Below are 20,912 nucleotides of genomic sequence, written 5' to 3'. Positions count from 1 at the left end.
AACCAAGCATAGCATTAAGCTCTGATCATGCACAGAACAGCATGCAGACAGGAATGAGATGGATTCACAGAGCACTTTTAGCATCCCCACACTTCCAAGAATTACAGTAAGAAAACATTTCAAGAATTCACATCCCACTTGCCATTTCATAAACAACTGAAGTGTAGGTGTGGGAGGAGATGGGAAAAGATCTGGGGGAATAAACTAACCTCACTCTCTCTTTTGAGTCTCCAAATGTCTCTTTCAAGTTTGTCAAGTCAGGATAGTAAGTTGCAGGAGGGGCTATTACTTCCACCAAGCCAGAATTAATCTCTGTAGAAAACCTGTCAACAGAAACATCCTAAAGTCACATAAAAGATTTGAGTTCCGTAGAATTCCTGCTTGCTTTCTGTTGGTACAGTTATTACATCTGGTTACAACGACTGATTCTAGTATATAAAAAAGCACTGTTTTCCTTAGCATCTTCTTCAGAGCAGTATAGCCTCCTGACCAGTAATCAGAATTGTAACTAAATTCTAATAACTTCTTTTGCTTTCTTTTTCCAGAACCTAGTGATCCTTTTTTCTATAGTTTTCTTTGAACATATGAAATACAAAGCTCTAACAGAGATGTCACAAATTTCCATTCATGTTGAAACAATTCCATCTGCTTATGTTGCACCAGATAATTTAATCCCACTTATTGTTTTAAAATTTAACTGACTGAATCCACTGCCCCTTAATTTGTCATCTATTACTTTGTTGTTCAAAAGTCCAAAACCCCAAGAAACAAAAATCCATGATCTTATATTGCCAGAATACATTTTATTACTTATCACAACCTGATTTAGGAAACAAAGAAAAAGCAAACTAATAAAATAAGAATTCCCCCATTAAAGCTACAACTTACTCTTTTTCCAGGCTTGCAACAACACTGTTAACGTAATCAAGATCAGTCTGGAAGAAAAACAAACACAAAAAACAAATAAAATACTTAACAGTTTTGGAACTATGTTTCAAAGAGCCCAGTAAAATAAATGTTGGAGGTAACCATACTTGAATATCAACTTCAGCATGTAAGATTTTTAAGAAACATAGGAGCACATCAAACACGTAACTATCTTGTGTCTAATGGGAGAAGAAACAATTTTTTTTTGTAAACAGAGGGGAATAGTATTTGCTTTATATCTGCACTTAACAGACAGTTCTAACCCAATTGTTGGTATTTTCTTGCAGTCTCTTGTGCCCTTAATGACAAAATGATCACTGAGCAATTCATACTGTTGTTATATAATAATAATACATATGAAACTATTACCAAGGAAAGCTTTCTGGAAAACAGGGCATTGAACACACACTCTTCTTTCAAAAATACATCTCCTAAACTTTGCATTTAAAGCATGGATGTCCTAACCACAGCCAGCCATGAACACGCTGTTTTCCTGACTAGAATTGCTTTTTTGCATCAGAGGAAATATCAATCTTCGCAATCACCCAATTCTTAAAGATGCACAGATTCTAAAAATTACTTGTTGGTTAAAATACAAATGGTGACATTCTAGAAAAAAAAAACAAAACACTAGATCATCTAACTTGCCAGAACCAGTCAATTACTCAACGTTTTCATTTGGTACACATGCATTCCAGGAAAAGAGAGTTTGTGAACTCAGGAATGTGACTGAAACCCCTAATTTTTGTTATACTTTCTAATCTAATAATATGACATGCTATTTATCAGTTTTCAAAAGAAAATTTACAGTCTATAAATCTACCCAGATTCTGGCGGCTCATGAGGATTCTGCAGAAATAGCTGCCTTTGAAATGCTGGAAACAAAGGAACAGATCATACTTTTTCTGATGAATTTGGATCATTAAAGGATTATACAGAGAATAAATCTCTCCCAATCATTTCTATAGAACTACTAATCTTGTTTAATAAAGATGCTTACCCTTTGATCTTAAAAATCACCATTCCTATTTTTAAAGACTTATTTTTATAAAATCCAACATAATGCCAGTGACGCACACTTTTCCAAAAAGGACAACAGTGTGTTTCTTCCAAAAGCAGGTTCTAAATGCTAGAAGAATATGGGAGTAGAAATATTGTAATAAATTTGTCATACCTATTTTCTTCATAAGTGCTATGCCTAGTGCTGGACAGAAGCTCTAATAAGCAGATAAGACATTCACAATTTAAAACTCATCCTGCAATGAGTTCCACACAAGGTGACTCACAAGTCCATATGGACCTAGACATAACACTAAGCCTTTAAATACACATATGGACTGTTAACACACAGTATCACTAGAATGGAGTTTAAGACATAACTTTTTCTGCTGTGTCTAACAGTTGCAAATCAGTGACTTAGGGACTACCCAGAAATAATTTTAGTATATCCATCTTTAACAAAATGTTCCTTTTTCTCTTTTTGTTCAGACCCTTTAAAGATAAAATATAGAGAACTTTTTGTTTAGTCAGCATACGAAAAAGACAATTTGAATCACCAGCTGGTAGGCCAAACTTGAATTACACAGTCTAGCATTAATAACTCAAATACTTGTTAAACAGCCCATACTGTAATTGCATAGAAAAATTGAGTATTTTAATATATACACATATATACACACACAGAGCAGAAACATAGCTTGTTTCCATATAGCATTCCAGAGATTAAAATAAATGCCAACTTCATCCCAATTGGAAGTATGCACCTGGGCACAAGCCTGTGCCTTAGTGCAAGTCTCATTAGAGTGAACATAGTTTTGACCTATTTTGCAGATGTACCATGATGCCTTGCTAGTGCTTTTAAAACCTTTCACACTTACACAGAATACGTCACAATCAGGAAAAAATAATCTAGAATAAGAGGGTTTTTTTCCTTACTTCTCCTTATTTGTTTGTGTCCTTCATGAACAAGGTTGGCAACTACCCAGTCAGAGCTGCAACCACAATAGCTTCACATTAAAGAGATGCAGGCTGGAGTCTTCCAACCTCATATTGTAACCTGTGCTGCTGTCACACAAAGTCAAGATAGTCTGGTCTAGCTGCACTGAACACGAGATATGGCAAATACCACTGTTGGTTTAGCAGGTAACCTTGCTTCTGAATCAAGAATCACTGCATCAGCATAGAGCAAAAGGAGATGCCACTTTTAAAATGAGTAAGAACACTGAGATTAAAAGAGTTGATGCCATTTTTCACATGACAAAATGCATTAAAAATTTGATATCCTGCTGTTATTTCTAAATAAGGGGTTGTATTTATATCTACTAGCAGCATCTGGCATTCAGAACCAGGATTTCATCACCAAACTCTTCCCCCCAGGAGAGCAGGTTGACTGTCACCTTTCCACATCAGAACTTTCAGAGGAAACCAACTCCTCTTGTTACTCAGCCTAACACTAAGTGGGGTCTTTGCCAACACCCTTCAACTGTGGACATGTCCCAGGAAGGTGGCATTTGTAAGTTATTTTACACAACCTCATGAAATAAACATGAGAATGTGCAATAAATTTGATCAAATTGTGCCTACACCCGTGGGAAGAGTTTACTATACAGAAGAATTTGTGTGCTGGCTTGACTGAAAGCAAGTTTTTGTCATGCAGTTAGAAACCCTTCTTTCTTTCATCTGGGCAGGAACAACCCCAGGTTCCAGTATAAGTTGGGGAATGACCTATTAGAGAGCAGTGTAGGGGAAAGGTACCTGGGGGTCCTGGTAGACGGCAGGATGACCATGAGCCAGCACCGTGCCCTAATGGCCAAGAAGGCCAATGGCATCCTGGGGTGTATTAGAAGGGGGGTGGTTAGTAGGTCAAGAGAGGTTCTCCTCCCCCTCTACTCTGCCCTGGTGAGACCACATGTGGAATATTGTGTCCAGTTCTGGGCCCCTCAGTTCAAGAAGGACAGGGAACTGCTGGAGAGAGTCTAGCGCAGAGCCACAAAGATGATAAGGGAGTGAAGCATCTCCCTTATGAGGAAAGGCTGAGGGAGCTGGGTGAGCTTGGGAGCTTGGAGGAGACTGAGGGGTGACCTCATTCATGTTCACAAATATATAAAGGGTGAGTGTCACGAGGATGGAGCCAGGCTCTTCTTGGTGACAACCAATGACAGGACAAGTGGCAATGAGTACAAATTGGAACACAGGAGGTTCCACTCAAATATGAGAAGAAACTTCTTCTCAGTGAGGGTGACAGAACACTGGAACAGGCTGCCCAGGGGGGTTGTGGAGTCTCCTACTCCGGAGACATTCAAAACCTGCCTGGACACATTCCTGTGTAACCTCATCTAAGTGTTCCTGCTCTGGCAGGGAGATTGGACTAGGTGATCTTCTGAGGTCCCTTCCAATCCCTAAAGTTCTGTGTTTCTGTGATTCCTTGTAGCCGGCACAGTCATTGCTTCAACTTAGTTTGAGAACAAGAAGATAACACCCCAGGACAGAGTTAATGTTTTTTTAGTTGTTGTTGTCTGGGAGCCAAGGCCTTTCTGACCGCTTTGCCCTCAGGTGTGAGGCAGCTCGGAAGCGGGGGAAAAGACAGGGTTGAGCTTGACTGAAATCCAGACTGATCAATAAGAATATTCCATGCCATTAGCATCATGCTTCTTTTTTAAGGAGAGGCGGATTTTGCAACTAGAGGGAGACTGAGACCCATTCTGGTTTCTGCTCTGTTTTGGTGGAGCTCTGTTCAGAACCGTCTCTAAGTTCAGCCTTTTGCCATCCTGCCATTTTGCAGAGGCCTCTGGGCCTTTCTGACTTTTTCTCTCTTCTCTCTCTGGGATCAGCTATTCGAGACAAGGGTGCTGCTTCCTGGGACTGGAATTTTGCTATTTTATTAAACTGTGTTTATCTCAATCGACAAGTTTCTCCCTTCCCTTTCTATTCTCTTCCCCATTTGGGGGGGTGGGGAGAGTGAGTGAGCGGATACCGTGGCTTTGAATTACTAGCTCGGGTTAAACCGCAACACTTTGCAGAGTAGCAATGGAAGGAAATCTGGAATAGCCAGATAATTGCTCTAGCCTAAGGATCTTCCAAGCATTTCAATAAATTCAGCTAGTAACTGAAAAGGGACAGAAAAAAAAAAAAACAACAACCCTATTCTTGACCAAAATCTAGTCTTCATTTTTGAGGAAGAAAGCATTTACTGTCTTGATAAAGAAAGACCTAAGGTCCTCTTTATCAACCTGCAGAACATGAGACTGCTGAAAATAATTATGAACTATATATAACATGAAGGAATAATACCCTTGTCTTCTCCAAGAACCTTAAACAGGTCAAGACAAATCCAAATTAATTAACAGCAAGTCTCTCATGAAAGACAAAGTGTAACTGTTCTTTAGGCTTCCAGTGCAAATCATCTGGTAGATACTAGGCTGACTTTGAGGCAGTTATGATGAATTTAAATTCTGTTTTGTGGTATCAGTGTTGTTTGCAGCTACTGAAAGGAAATGTCACTCGTGATCCCAACAAACACAGCACAACCTGTAAGACTACAGCTATGAATGTTTCTGTCTACTAAATCAGAAGGCAATAATAAAATCAGAATTTTTCCTTAGTGAAACTCTTAAGGTTGAAGATTAAATAATCCCTAGGAGTTTGGGACCCAAGATAAAGAAGCAGAAGTGAATCTCTCTAAAAGAAAACTCAGAGTCCATTGTGGAACAAACTAAAGTTTCAGACTGTCAGTGAAATAAGTTTAGAAATTTCCTGGTTTTGTAAGATGTTGCCCTACAATTTTCTAAAGTACCTTCTCCAGTTCAGGCAAGGCTGCATTTCAAATTGCCATTATTCTAAGGCTTGTCTGAACAAACACTGTTATTCATAACAAACACGCAAAGAACCAGAGCAGCAATGAACTTTCTAATATTTTTTACTGATTTTTATGAGTGAGCGTGTGCATAGCAAAGTAGGAAAATATATTAGCTAGCAGACAAAACAAGAGGTTGGAAAGTTCTGATTAACCCAATTGTCAGATGAAACCAAGAATTCTTCTTGTAAGAAGTTTTGTATTGTTGAATCCTACCTACCCACCTTCAAGAACAACAAAAGGTAGACTGTTTCTCAAAATGCAAGCTATGCTATGCTAGTGTCATACAGCCTTCTACTAGTTTTGTGCATATTACAGATGAAGCCTGGTTTGTAGTACATGTAAATGTAACTACTCCTTTATAGTCCTAAAATTACATTTGGCCCTTTGAAGGCAACCACGAGGCTGACGTGGTCCCCAGTGAAAATGAGTCTGACACTCCTGGTCTAGATGGTTTGTTTTCCAGAAGAAGACAGGTAGTTGCTGCATACAGTCAAAAGCACCCTTCTATGATATATGTTCTTTATTTGGAGGACAGAAGGAATTCGTCTTCATTATCTTTAGGCCAAGGCAGACCACAGTAGCAAAAGTTGATAGCGATGTCCAAAACTCAGTGTCAGTTCAGTCAGTCATTCAGGTATAAAGTCATCTGCTACTATGTTTCTGAAATAAGTATTGCTGTCACTTTCCATCTCATAAATACACTAGATGTTACCAAAGAGATCAGACAACTGTCTATTAACAGCCATGTTCCCTTACCAGAAGCAACAGAGTTACTGTGGCCCGGGTGCACCTCAGAAGGTGTCTTACAGACAGGCAAGTATTTCAGTCATTCAAGTCTAGGGCTTGCGAAAAGAGCACAATCCTGAATTTTATCTTTATGCCGAGATACTAAATTTGTCTCAGGTATATAGAAGTTTTCAAATCCTGTCAAGAATAGTTTCTGAGATCTAAGAAAGATTCTTACCACTGGTATAATCTCATATAAAAACTTTGCTAGTCACTGCCATGAAAAAATGAGTGTAAAGTCCTATGATGGTGCCCAGTATCAGCACCCCATGCTCTTTGGGCACCAAAGCTTAGATGCCAAAAAAACAGAGATTGCAACATCAACTTAAATATCTCTACATTCTCACTGACAGGCCAAGCTACCCTTCCAGATATAAGAGATGGCAGTACATCTAGAAGCTGTGTTCATCCTGATCGTTTTTGAGTGACATGTCCAAACCAAAGGCTACCATTTGTATAGGCCTTCAAAACTACCTAGTGAAGATAACATATCATTTGGCACAACAGCCTTGCTTAGCTTTGGTTTTTTAAAAATATATATATTACACACATACATATGTATATGCTAAGATCTACTGGTCTTTCTCCAATTTGAGAAGTGCGGTCAGATCTTTTGAGGACTAGGAATATGCTCTCTGGGGCAGTTCCAGGAAGGGGTGGCTCTCAAGTTCTCAACAATTAGTGGAAAGAATGGAACATCTCTGAAGCTGGGATGATACTAATACCTCTGAGTTGAGAGCAAGAGAGACAAAATACTCTCTTTTCTATCAAGAGATCTGCTGATCAAAGAGATCTATAATTCAGTCCCAGAGAAAGAAGAGCTGAAAATACAGGTGTGTTTATTTTGCTGGAGAAGTTGTCGATATTGCACTCCAATGTTAATTCATCCAAAACAGGTTCAGCAAGGTTTGACCCAGTATGTGCACTCAGTGTTTAATTTGCTCAGGCTTTGGTCATACCAGCGCACAGGATGGTACCTTACCGAGTGCTTGTGTCACACTGAGCCAACCAGCTTCTCTTCCAAAGAAATAGTCAAGAAAACAAAAAGATTCTCCACAAAAGGAAGACAGAGAAAACACTACTGAAGGTGAACATATTTTAATTTAGTAGTCACTGTTTACATAAAGAGATGACACAGTGACAGTAAAAAAATACTCAACACATCCAAGTTTTTCTAGCTTAAGTGAATTGCACACGTGAAACAGAGTAACATTTGAATAAGTATTATAATATGCAAGAAAATGCAAGATGTGGACTAGTGCTCCAAGAACAAATGGCTGCTTTGTTTTTTCCTAGCCAGATGTAATCAGTAGCATACAGAATTAGCAAAATGCTGTTGCATACCTGTAGTGTCTTCTGATTCTTACTGAAATTATTTGTCTTCCTGATATTTTTGGTCAAATCAAGGGCACCTAGTCTTTCCAACATACACTGATTACTGTTTGTACAAAAGACCGTGATAAGTGCAGTCACTGATTAATGAAGTGGACTGACAATAAGTTGTAATATATTTAGAAGAAGTTTGAGATGTATTTTCTTAATGGTAAATGCGATCTCCCCACAGGAAAAAAATAAATTTCTCTAGATACCAGAAAAGTATTTTAATTTGTCTCAAATTTAGTTGTGTGTGTGTGTATATATATATATATATATATATATGTACACACAGACATGTTTGTTATTTCACTAAGATGATGTGAAGTACTTCAAAACCATGTTTCCCATGTTAATTACAAACCACATTAAATAAAAATACTAGACAATCATTTTAATCTGGAGTTCATAGTTTCTTAAACCTAGAACCTATTCTGAAAGCAAGCTGTCATAGAGAGCAGGATTATGAGATTTGAATCACTTGAAACAAGTCATCTGATGTGCCTATGAACTAGCCATATAGTGAAGGGGAACAAAAAATATTTTTAACTACAGAGGCATAATGAATCATGCCTATTTATTAGTCATCCTAATGAATACCTGCAAATTATTCTGCAATAAAGTTATTTTAACAAATTGAAGAACACAGACATATGTCAGTTACTGGGACAGTTGCACAGTTTACTGTCAAGCAATTCTAGTAATTATTTGAACTGGTGATTAGATATCACATCATCTGAGATATTTTAGAATTCCTTGAACTTCCAGTATGGAAATTTACTGTATATAATTACATTACTGAGAAATATCCATACAGAAAATGAATATGCAGATCTCTTTATTTAGCAACCATAACATCTATATTTACTAGCGCATCTGTTTACACACATTCATGCTGTATGTAGGCGGCCATTAGTGTTAATTTTCAACTTATTTTCTAGCAAAAAAAAAAGTCAAATTTACAAGAAAAGAGTGAAATTAAGCTGCTAAAAAAATAGCAGGATTAAAAGAGTTTTTTAGGGTGCTTAGCACAAAGAGATTACGGTTCCTGACTTTGGCTCCCAGCAATGCTTCTCAAACACTGTCAAATTCGATTTCTCAAATAAAGTCAGCAAGAAAATACTAAAATCCTTCTAAAATACTATTTTTCACATAATTCTCTTGTAAATACATTTTCAAAGTCTTGTGCCTTTTTTTTGTTGGTACAACCTATAGACAAAGCACAGATAGTAATTTTAAGCTTATTAGCAAGATAACCTAATCTCACGCTATGACCATTTCTTGTTATATGTAAACTGCAGAGATGTTGAACAAGGGCCATACCTTTCTTCAGAAACTTGTGCCATCATTTTTAATACAAGCATAGTTGCTCAAAGTTCAAATGTATTTTTAAATAAGCCTTCGTTAATGCACACATGTTAATTATAGTAATAGTCTAACACATTTTAGGCTAGGAAACCCCAAAGATGAAGCTATTTTAAAAGATAAAGCCCTTCCCTTTGTTTCAGGCAAAACAAAAGCCCACCATAGGAGCAGGCCTTCCTCCAAATAGCCAGAGAAAATGCTTAATAATCCTACACTTTTCAACTTGCAGAAGGAAGCTGAAATATACTGCATAACTCAGAAAAAACGCAGCATAGTTCAAGATGAAGTACTTACTGTACCATATTATTTGTTGAAACAGTTCCTTGTAGCAATTACAAAGCAAACTCTAAGATATTGAACTTAAGAAAATATAAAACATGGTCAAAGAAAGGAAAACATAAAATTGGATAAATAAATACAAGCAAATATAAGGAATGGTAATAAGAGGACAAGAATTTAAACTTAGGTTCTTCCAATTTTCCCAGACATTCGTGGCTTGCAGTGCCCATAGCAGATAATGTGAGTAAGCACATAGTGCTGGTCTCAAAGAGACAGACAAAGAGATTAAGATACAGGGGGTAACTATTCCACTCTGGAGCAAACCACACAGATCTCCTTGGGAACAGAAGCAACAGCTCCCAGGTTAAAATGTTCAGTTGCTTCACAGTGACTTTTGCAGAATCATTCCCAAGATGAAAGAGGATTCCACACCACCTCAAAGCAAGAAAGTTATTTTGCTATAAAAAACTTGGGTATAGCAATATGGCTTATATAAGGCAAAAAGAGAAACGTGCAGTTGGAGACAGAGTCTGGATACTGTTCACTCCTCAGTTTTGCAAAAGACAGAGAATCCAATGATAAACAGTTTTCAAAGCTCAGACCTACTTAAGCAAAACAAAATGAAACTTCAGTTTTAAACCTTGAAAAGAAGCCACACTAACGGGCAATAAAATGACTCCAACTAATACAGTGAAGAATAACTCAGCATTACAGGAATTCAAAATGAATTCTGTTCTCTTGGTATTCTCAAGCAACGGATGTTTTAAGGCATTTTCTGCAGAAAAGCGGATCTATCCTGACAAATAGTTTTTGACTGACTGTCAAGAAAATGAAAACAGGGCAATTTTTATCAGGAAACCATAAAAATCAGTTCTCAGGTACAGGTAAAATGTTTACAAAATTTTCAAGGAAAGCTTTAAAGCGTGTTGATAATAGAAGTATTAAAATGCCTATCTGATTTTCCACTGATTCATCCTTGAATGGACACTGGCTCTCAGGATTAAAACAGTTTTCCCGGTTATAACTTGAGGATTTAATTTTGCATCTATGAGACTCATAAATCACTTTCAGTAAAGCATTATATGGTTAAGATGGATGAAGGTCAAACATTTATATAAATTTCCCACTCTCCGAGTCAGACTTCTGAGAAAAACATACAGACCAAAATAATTATATACAATTCCCAGCAGTCAACAGAATTACTTCTGGAAGCATTCTGTCATTTCCTAACCAAACTATCCAACTTAACACGGTTTGAATTAATCCATGAAAAAGTCTGGACTTAAAATATCCACGCTGTCCAGAAAATAAAATCAGTAACAATCTGTGCCTAACATTTCAAACTGCAGCACTCATTAGAGGAAGCACTAAGCAAAAGCACAAAGAGAATGAGAAGAATCCTCCCTAAAACATCAGAGTACCTTAGTCATTCTTTTGATATTAAAGGAATACCTGTCACTAGGTATAAGCATCAGAAGATTTGCAAAATAACCAGTACACTGAATCCATGTCCACTGTTCCCTTGATAAACTGAAAAAGCTGAGCTCTTCAGGATTGTTTCTCTCAGAAATACAAGACTGTCTCCTTTTCATGGAAGACAGTCACCTGTCTACATCTTGAAAAAAAAAGTAGATCCTTATCAATTCCTGAAAGGAGTGGTACTTGCAGTTAAAGACTGTTAGAAGATGTGTTAGAAACTGTATAAAAATATTTACATTATTACCTCTCCTATAAAGACAACCATAACACAATCCAGTTTTTCTTCAGGGGACAGCTTATCAATAAGGGAGTGGAGAGTTTCTGTCAGGTATGACTTGACTTTTCTTTTCACTGTAGGTATCCCCATTACAATGGAAACTGAAATCAAACAAACCAGAAATGTACTTTCAGTGATTTCATACACAACACAGGAAACAAAAATCTTGTCTCATAATAAAGCATTGCTTAAGAAATGCTAAGAGTTAAAAGATGGAGATGACAGTAATTAAAAATAGTTCAAAAATATACCGCCCATCATCAGGAGCATGATTAACATAATCACCATCAACACTCAGAGCAAACACAGCAAACGAAGTTAACTGAGACATGCCAGACTATGGCACAGGTAATAATCAACAACCAAATTATTAATCAGATAAGGTGCACCGAGACCTACAGAGGGATCAAACTCCCTAACTTGGTTTTATTTTCAAATTGGTATAACCATTCTTCACAACTCAAGTACTTAACTTATCAAAGTCACCTTTTAAAATTACACTGCTGGAAAAAAACCTATTACTTTCCTTGCACCTGATTTGGGTTCTTCTAGAAAAAGTCCAGGTCATTTGGATAGCTTGGAAATTCCTCATTGAAACCTCTTGTCAAAAGCACCTCAAATGCAAAGCAACCCGGCCCCAGCTACAACATTATTAACACCATTTTTCTGCTGGCCATTTGAACCCCATGTTCCTTAATTTTCCCATAGTCTTTCTTCTGTACTGCAGCCCGTACCCAGGGCTGGCTGCCCACCAGGAGCACAGCAGAGAGCAGCAGGAATGCAGTAACAGAATAAAGCAGACTTCATGAAGTCAGCACCAGCATTTCAAGCCATCTGTGTGAGATTACTTACCACATCATAAATATATGAAATCAAACAACTATTTAAAAATGTTGTTTATCCTTCCTTATAGAGCCTGCTTCACCTAGCAACTACACATCAATAAGCTCTGAATTTTTAAAACAAACACAGTTTTAAAACAAGCACAGTGACCAGGAAAGAAGAAGATCAAAAAATAATTTTAACTTGTAATTTCCTTTCTTTTTTAAAATTCAATAAATCTGATTCCAATTTCTATTCTGTAATTTCAAACTTCTGTCATATGTTCCCAGTGGGATATAGTACAGGCTTCATTTGAAACAATAAAGGAATATAAGCCTTTTCCTTCCTAAATAACAACACTGAAATAAATGGTATTTATAGTTAGAAAAATAATCCTGTGCCTTGAGTCCGCACATTCGTCACACAGGCATGCCTTCTGTTAAAGGAGGAAGCAATCAAACTTAGTGAAGTAATGAAAAAAATACAGGCCAGGAGTAACTAATGCTTCTTTCAAAAGCAAAGGATAGGAGAAAACTAAAAAAGAAGGGCCTAGTGGACAATAACACAAGCCATTCAAATCAGATGGCACACAGAGGAACAAGGATTCATTGGTAGCACCTTCAAGCTTAGAGACGCACACATAAACGTACTTTGAGGTATATCAGCTTGGTTTGGCTTTATACCATTGATTTTCTAGAGTTCCAAGAGTGAGATTCCATGGAGCTATCCTAATGAACAAAGCTCCTAATCTGTGAGGATTAGAAAAAAGAGGGATCAACAGTATCTCAGCACAACACTGATTTTTTTCCTCTCCAAAGAATGTCCACATTTTATTGATGCAATTATATCTGATTAACCTAGTTCTCCCAACTCTAAGTTAGACTTTGAAATATATTGTTCAAATGGCCAGAAACATCAAATTAAAATAATGATATCCATGCATGGTTGCCTCACAAATCTGAAAAGCCTAAGGGATATGTCCATTAGCAGTTCAGAATCTGTTGTTTAGAATCTTGAGCTTTGTTCCCTCCAAACCAAATGCTTCTTAATGTGCACCTTAACATGGGATGGGGTGTGATGGAGATTATGCAGAAAAGAGCAAAGCTGAAGCCAGACTCCTTTCATCTTGGATTCAGTGTGAATTCTAAGAGATGTTAGTATCACACAAGTTAAATAAGGTGTCCTTGATCTACCAAGTAGTGCAGTAAATTATATTACTAAAACTAGAAAGTTCTCCAGATATAAAACATAAAATAAGCATCGTATCAGCATACCTCCTGTCCTTCCAAGGCCAACCTGCACAGAAGGTTGAAGGCTTCCTTCATTTTTCAACAAATGAGGCAAATGGTAATAGATATTTGGCACTTGAAGAGTTTTTCTACTTGTTAGCTCTTTTAACAATTTCAGCGTCTCATCTGCAAACATACACGAAATCAGTAATGCAAGAAACAAACAATATGAAGTTTTCATGCAGTGGTAAATAATACAAAATTCCGATCTTGGTCCTAACTGAGGAACAGAACAAATGATGCATTTTACTGAAGCATTTTATCTTGTGTACAAAGCAAGTCTTTTCTCCTTTTGATTTTTTAACTAAACTATGGCCAAGATTATTTTCCACTGAGTAACCTTGCTACAGATAGAGTTAATACTTATGTAATCATACCAGATTTAGTGTGTAATCACAGAAGAGTGCTCCATTTATTACATTTATTAGATGGGGGGGGGGGCAGGGGGGGGGGGTTTGTTTGGTTTGTGTTTGATTTTTTTGTTTTAGTTTTTTTGTTGATTTTGTTGGTTGGTTGATTTTTTCTCTCTTCCCCCAGTGGATCAAAATGGGAAGCTTATTAATCTGGAGCTCATCACCATGTAGTGATGCTACTGCAAATAACTTTTCAAAGCTACAAATACATATTGGAATACATTGCACATATAGACAGAAAACAAAAATAGCATTAAATATTCGACTAAGGTTTTTAGTATTTCTGCAATAGAGTGAATGCTAACATGAATTTAATTTAGTCCATTAGAGTACTTAAAATAATTCCTTCTCCTTCTAGAATAGCTGCCTCTCAGGATATCCAGGTGGCCCTCAAAGCTGCAAATAACAGGTTTTAAATTCCCCTGCTGTGCGTGTTGATATTCTTACATCAAGTGTGAAAACAACTCTTATTCCAAATGACAAATATGATAGCATATGGACCTTTGCAAACTTATGGGCTTTACAATATCAAGTTCAGTAAAAAACCTGTACTCGTGGTTTCTGAGAAAAAAATCGAATTGCGCAGAAGTGAGAAAAGTAATACCATGAATGTCAATACTCCCAGATTCTGAGTGCAGCTTCCACAAAGTTGGAAGAGTTCTATTGTGAGTTTTGGTTTGTTCTGATATTAATTTTGGGGTGAAACTAAATTCCTAATCACTTATAATATTGAAAAATGCTTTATCAATAGATGCCATAAGCAGAAATGCTTATTTTTATAGATTCCAATACAGGTACATTTTACTTTTCCTACTAACATTTCCTTTAGCTTCAAATGCAAAAGCTGGACTAAATATTCTCTCAAAATATGACAACTCTTTGTATAAATGAACATGATTTACATAAAACAATCTGGAATCCTCTCAGCTTCAAAGACAGCAAATACTACATAGTATGATGTATCCTTAAGTACATTAAACTTAATAAAAATCTATTTAATACTAAGTTCTGAGCACAAAAGCTCAGGAATTCAGACTTCAGCTGACTTCCCCTCACAGTTCCACATGGAAAAAAGAGGATGTCCCAGATGGGATCCAGACATGCTAAGAAGTTTAAAATGTGAATCAATAACTTCACCTGCATCAGAAGAAAATATCTCTCTGAGTATATTGTCTATCAAGAAGCTAACTCATTTTTAGAAATCAATGCAGTAATAATCATAAATCCAGTACCAAACTTACATGGCTTCCTCTATTGCTGTTCGCTTTAACAGCAAACCATACACACAGACGAGGAAGATGCGTCAAAGACTATTAAAATATAACCTTTAACCATACAATTCCTGGAGATCCAAGGAAATACAGAGATCAGGCTGGACAGGCCATTAGTGTCAGACAGAGCAATTCATCCTTAATTCGTCTTAACATCCTTAATTCATCCTTAACAGCACTGACCGCCTCTGATTATAACCTTTCTCCCCCCACAAAAAAATCTGTAGAAGATAGTAACCCATAGCACTAATGCAAGTAGATAAGAGATTCAAAAAACTTGATCAAGTTTTTTGCTTCGCAAAAATCTTTGGGTTTATATTCCTCATTAGGCCAATACAGTGAAGTTTCTGCAACCTACCAAATCAGACCTCTTGCTAGAAAGTTGATATTTATTCATTATTCATTTTCCATCTAGAATCATCAGAGTGACTAAAGCACTAATAGTGTAATTTTAAAAGTTAACTTCAAAACTGGCGAGTAGTGCGAAGGCATACTCTCATATCACCAAACACAGCTCTCAGTAAACTTGAACATCAGTCTCTGAAATGGGTGAAAAGTAATGGAAGACTTTACCAGTTCAACATTTAATTACCTTATTAAAAAGGACATTATCTATGCATTTTATAAATCATTAACAAATACCTCACACAGACTGTATGTTTTTATACCTTCCAGCTGGCTTTTAAACATATTCTAATTGCTGCAAGTTCATTCATTTCTTAAACACTGTTTGCTCAGCTTTCCCCTCAAGCTCTATTTAAAAAGAGATGTAAATTACTGTCAAAATATACTCCATATGTTAAATAAGTAACCAGAAGTTTCAAACTTTGGAAGTTAGGCATGGAATAAGTTTTCAGTCCCTAAAGTCATAAAAATGAAGAGTGGGTACATCATTAAGAATAGAAATTGGAAAAAGAAACAAACAAACAAAAACCACCCATATAAACAAAAAAAAAATCCCCACCAGATATAAGCTATTACTGATTCTTCATTTGCACTGCTGAACAGTTTCATTCAGCTTTCTTGGTATTCATTTGTTATTCTATAGTAATAAGAAGAGATATTAGTAGTGCAGAGTTATATAAAATAGCTCAATCACAGAATGTACCTGAAAAATTATTCATTGTGTTCTTACTCCCATTTGTTTCTGCTACTGCACGCCTGAACTGCTCCAAGATAGCATTCAGCTCAGAAGAGCGTTGCAAAGTGCGATGCTCAGCTATACGAAGACGTTCCTTCAAAGCATGAAATTCCCGTTGATATGCAATCAACTTCTCTAGAGGGAGATAAAAAGAAAAAGGATTCTAGTTATTTTTGGAAACAAACACCTACAGACAGATCCAGCAAGGGTCAGCTATGCAGCACCTGAAATTCCACCAAGGCACAGCCCACCTGAGTTAGGCAGGTTAGCATTCACACAGCATACAGAGGGAAGTGTGATCTGCACGAGACAGGGGTGCAAAACAGGCACTGAGAGGGGTGTGGCCTTCACCAGACCCACAGAAAGGGGCAACTTTTGAGTCCCCATTATGCAGCATCACAAGGTAATTCTGAATCTTTTCTTGAAACCCTTTATTTGAAGAAACAGAATAGGAGTGGTGCCTTACAAAAGCACAAAATATGTCTTTTGAAAGCCCCCTCTGAATACCTTCTAAGAATGAGTGGAATTCAACAATATTTCAACAACATAAAGTATCTCTGGTTGTACATCTTTCCTTCTTCCTATTAGTAATTTCCTCAGATCTTCTGCTCACCACCATCGCTTTCCTTCAGCCAATCTACAGGTACAGAATGGAGAACCTTAAGTGATTTTATACCTTGTAATCAATATTTCAGACACAGAGCTGTCATCTATAGGTTTTTTTTTGTTTGTTTTTTTTTTTAATATTTACCTATCCAGTCCCAACCTTTTAGTATTGCAATGGTAAGGAAGTAGTTTTGCAAGCAATCTCTTCCTGTTGCTGCACTACAGTAACACAGAGTAAAAAAGGAATTACGGTCAACATCCCCTTGTCAATAATACTGCATTTCCTTCAACTTCTTTCAATTTACATTTATTTTCTTTTTTGTTGTTGGGATGTACTGTTCTGATTATGTTTAGAAAACATAATTAGCTAAAATGCCCTGTGTTTTGACGACAGAAAAATAAAAACATAGTTCACTACCTCTTAAAAACATTTTGCTTGCCAGTCTTACTTTCCTTTTCTCATTAAAACCAAATGGTTATTGCTTTTGTGCCAATGAACCCAGAACACAGATGCTGGCCCACAACACAGTGCTAGGCACACACTGACGACTGAATCTAGACTGCTATTTGAAACAGGATTTAGTGCTTCAGTCAGCAGTACTGCAAAGGCCAGGAAAATTTTCTGGAGTTCCTGGCATGAAGGATGTTCTTAATTGCCAATGATAACCCAAAGAAATCAAAGACTGCTTAGAACCACGTGTACTAGTTACAATAAGGTTACAAAATATTTCAACAGGTAAATGAATAGAGAATTGTATTGCATAGACACCACCCAAGTATGTGAATTATATCCCCTCCCCAAAATGAATGGATGATGGCAGCTTATATAGATCCCTGTTAATTTCTGTCTAAATAGGGAAGAACAGGTGAGCAACCAAAGGACAGGTGAAGTTTTACTGGGAGCTTCAATATCAGTGGATAGCCTCAGAAAGCAGCCTGTAGCATCAGATCTCCCTTCTTGTCTTTCTTCACAATACAAGATAGAAAAGTCTGGACTTCTGTTCTTCCTGCTTTGAAAAGGCTCAACTTGTCTGTGGGAGAGTCTGTATTTCTCCTGGGAAAATGGTGAGAACCCTATGAAATCTCTGGTTCTGACTCCAGCACCCCAAGTAGGATGAGTTCAGGTTTTCCTCTCTTGACTTAGACAAATTCTTGACAGAGACTGTCTTCCTACACTTGCTTTAAAGATATCAGCACATCATGCACAGTGCTCTGATGACTCCGGTGTTCAAAAGAACAGCAGAGGCCTAGAAGGAACAATTCACTTACAAATCTACCAAACAGTGGAGAACTGCAGTAGTTCCTCTGCCACCTCCACTTAGCAAACTCCATAATGCAAAATCAGACATATCTTATTACTAAACTCAGTTGTAAACAGAGATTAAGATTTTTCTACCTCCCTAATTCAGGTAGGTAGTACATCAACTGGAATTATAGGACTCTTGTAACTCCACAGTAAATCAAAGCTCTGTTGTAAAACCACAAGAAACTTAGTGGTCAACTGAAAATGCAGTTTCATCACCTGACAAAATGAAAACTGTAGTTTGATATTAAGAACTGCCAATAAAAATCCCTTACTGAGGAGATGATACTTTCAGGGGGAGGTGGCTTTTATAACACCTTTAATTTACAATTAATATAATATGTCAAAACTAAAAAAGGTAATGAGTTAATTTCTTTTTAAAGAAATGTGCAAGTATATATGTAGAAGTAAACTTTACCATGGCAGTTTTTGATCAAAGAACATAGGATCCCAACTGTAGCACTGTAAAACAATCATAGAATCACCCCCATCTACAAGAAGGGATTAAAGGAGGATCCAGGAAATTATAGACACATCAGTCTTAGTTCAGTCCCTGGGAAAGTTATGGAATGAATTCTCCTGGGGGCTATGACAAGTCAAATGAAGCACGTGATTTGGAATAGCCAGCACAGATTCACCAAGGGCAAATTGCACTTGACAAGACAACAAAGTAATCTGAGCAATTTACGTGGGGCGAGTGGTGGACACTGCCTAAGTGGACTTCTGACAAGGCTTTCTAATATAGTTTTCCACAGCCGCCTCCTAGAGAAACCGATACATGATGGTCTAGACAACTGGTGTCTGCAGTGAGCGGGGAACAGGCTAATGGGCTACACACAGAGAGTGGTGGTAAATGGCTCCTGTTCAAACTGGCAACCTGTCATGAGTGGGGTCCTACTTATATCTTCATAAGTGACCCAAGTGATGGGATCAAGTGTACTCTGATGAAGTTTGCCAGTGACACCAGACTGAGTGGAGAAGCAGACACTTCGGAAGGGAGTCACTCTGCAGGAAGACCTGGATAGGCTGCAAGAGTGGGCTAACAAGAACCTTACGAAGGTCAACAAGGACAAGTGTAAGGTCTTGCACCTGGGAAAACATAATCCAGGAGTGCAGCACAGGCTGGGATCTACTTGGCTGCAGAGCAGCTCTGTGGAAAGGGACATGTGGGTCCTGGTGGACAAGCAGCACAATATGAGTGAACAGTGGGCTGCTGTGGCAAAGAAAGCCAACAGGGTGCAGGGTTGCATCGACAAGGGCATCGCCAGCAGAGATAAAGAAGTTGTTATTACATTCAGCTCGGTACTTGTCAGGCCACACCTCCAATACTCTGTTCAGTTTTGGTCCCCACTAAGCAAAAAAGACATGGACAGGCTGGTCCAGAGAAGGACCACAAAGATGATCAAAGGACTGGGAAGCCTGCTGTGTGACAAAAGGCTGAGAGAACTGGGCTTGTTCAGCCTTAAGAAAAGGAGGCTTAGGGGAGACCTTATCTCCAATGTCCCAGTATTTAAAGGGTGGCTACAAAGAAGATGGAGGCAGTCTTTTTACAAGGAGTCACATGGAAAAGATGAGGGGTAATGGGTACAAATTACTCCTCAGAAGACTCTGATTGGAGACAAGGGGGAAATTTTTCACAATGAGAACAATCAGCCACTGGAATCATCTCCCCAGGAAAGTGGTAGATTCCCCAACACTGGACACTTTCAAGATTTAGCTGGACAGGGTGCTGGGCCATCTCATCTAGACCGCATTTTTGCCAAGAAAGGTTGGACCAGATGACCCCTGAGGTCCCTTCCAACATGTTCTTCTGTGATTCTATGAACATTTTTCCCAGTAGAAGTATTACAAAGTAGTTCGGTTCTGAGGCTCCCAGTGAACAGTACTGGTTATGCATTTATGGTACTTGGGACCTCAGCATGAATTCCTTTAAGAAATCCTAGTTGATTGGTTCAAACTAATCAATGTCTCACAGTTGCTTCAACCAGACACATCTGCATTGAGAAGGCTCTCTAAGAGATACATAAACTCCTGAAACTCGTTCTTTAAAAATGTATGACTGCTTTTTTTTTTCCCCCCAGTTTTTTTGTTTGTTTGTTTTGTTAGGTCACAATATTGTTCAGCCAAGTAAAACTAGAAGACGCTAACATTACAAATATAATAATATTTTAAGTCCACTACCTTATTAGTATTTTTCTAGTTATTAATACAAAATGAAATAAAAAACATTCTTCACAAACACTTAAGTAATTGAAAACATTTACATCTCTAATACTAATTGAGCTAGTACTTTTAATATATTTGGAGATTAATGTGTAATTTAGCCTTTTGATACTTGTTTTGTAATATGACTGTCTGTACTTTAAAACAAAACAAAATAAATTTAAATTTCTAACAGTCACATCTTTGGCATATTCGAAGTATTACATGCATTGATCAACTGCTCAGATACTGACTTACAAAGAAACATAGAAAAAACCCACAACGGCACCAATACCAAATTTCATCTCATACTGAAAGGCACTAGCAACCAAGAAAATACTTCACAGGCTCTTCCAACACCACCAATAGTGGTCACCACCTGTCTCAGACTTTAGGAAAGTAAGCATCCCTTAAAGGCATCAGAAGTTTATAAATACTCTAATTTTATTTTACAGAGTTCTTGCCTCCTAAATACTTGGGAATGAGCCTACAAGATAAAATGTAAGGATCTACTTTTATTTAA

The 20,912-nt window shown here is 37.5% G+C and overlaps 1 protein-coding gene across 3 annotated transcripts in view; it reads right to left on the bottom strand.

Annotated features, from left to right (window-relative positions):
- The window catches only part of MGAT4A (alpha-1,3-mannosyl-glycoprotein 4-beta-N-acetylglucosaminyltransferase A), an 84,848-nt gene that overhangs the window by 34,955 nt on the left and 28,981 nt on the right, over positions 1 to 20,912 (bottom strand). For all 3 annotated transcript variants that reach the window (XM_082067613.1, XM_082067615.1, XM_082067614.1), the window contains 5 exons: positions 16,246 to 16,413; positions 13,439 to 13,579; positions 11,310 to 11,443; positions 889 to 935; positions 210 to 323 (listed from right to left, as the gene is read on the bottom strand). In XM_082067613.1, the coding sequence (XP_081923739.1) occupies positions 210 to 323; positions 889 to 935; positions 11,310 to 11,443; positions 13,439 to 13,579; positions 16,246 to 16,413 (604 nt within the window). The remainder of the gene's footprint in view (positions 1 to 209; positions 324 to 888; positions 936 to 11,309; positions 11,444 to 13,438; positions 13,580 to 16,245; positions 16,414 to 20,912) is intronic.

The sequence above is a fragment of the Streptopelia decaocto genome, assembly GCF_964273445.1.
Source record: "Streptopelia decaocto genome assembly, chromosome: 1".
NCBI classification, from domain to species: Eukaryota; Metazoa; Chordata; class Aves; order Columbiformes; family Columbidae; genus Streptopelia; species Streptopelia decaocto.
Note: the sequence above shows the minus strand (reverse complement) of the source record. Positions and strands in the feature narration are given on the sequence as shown.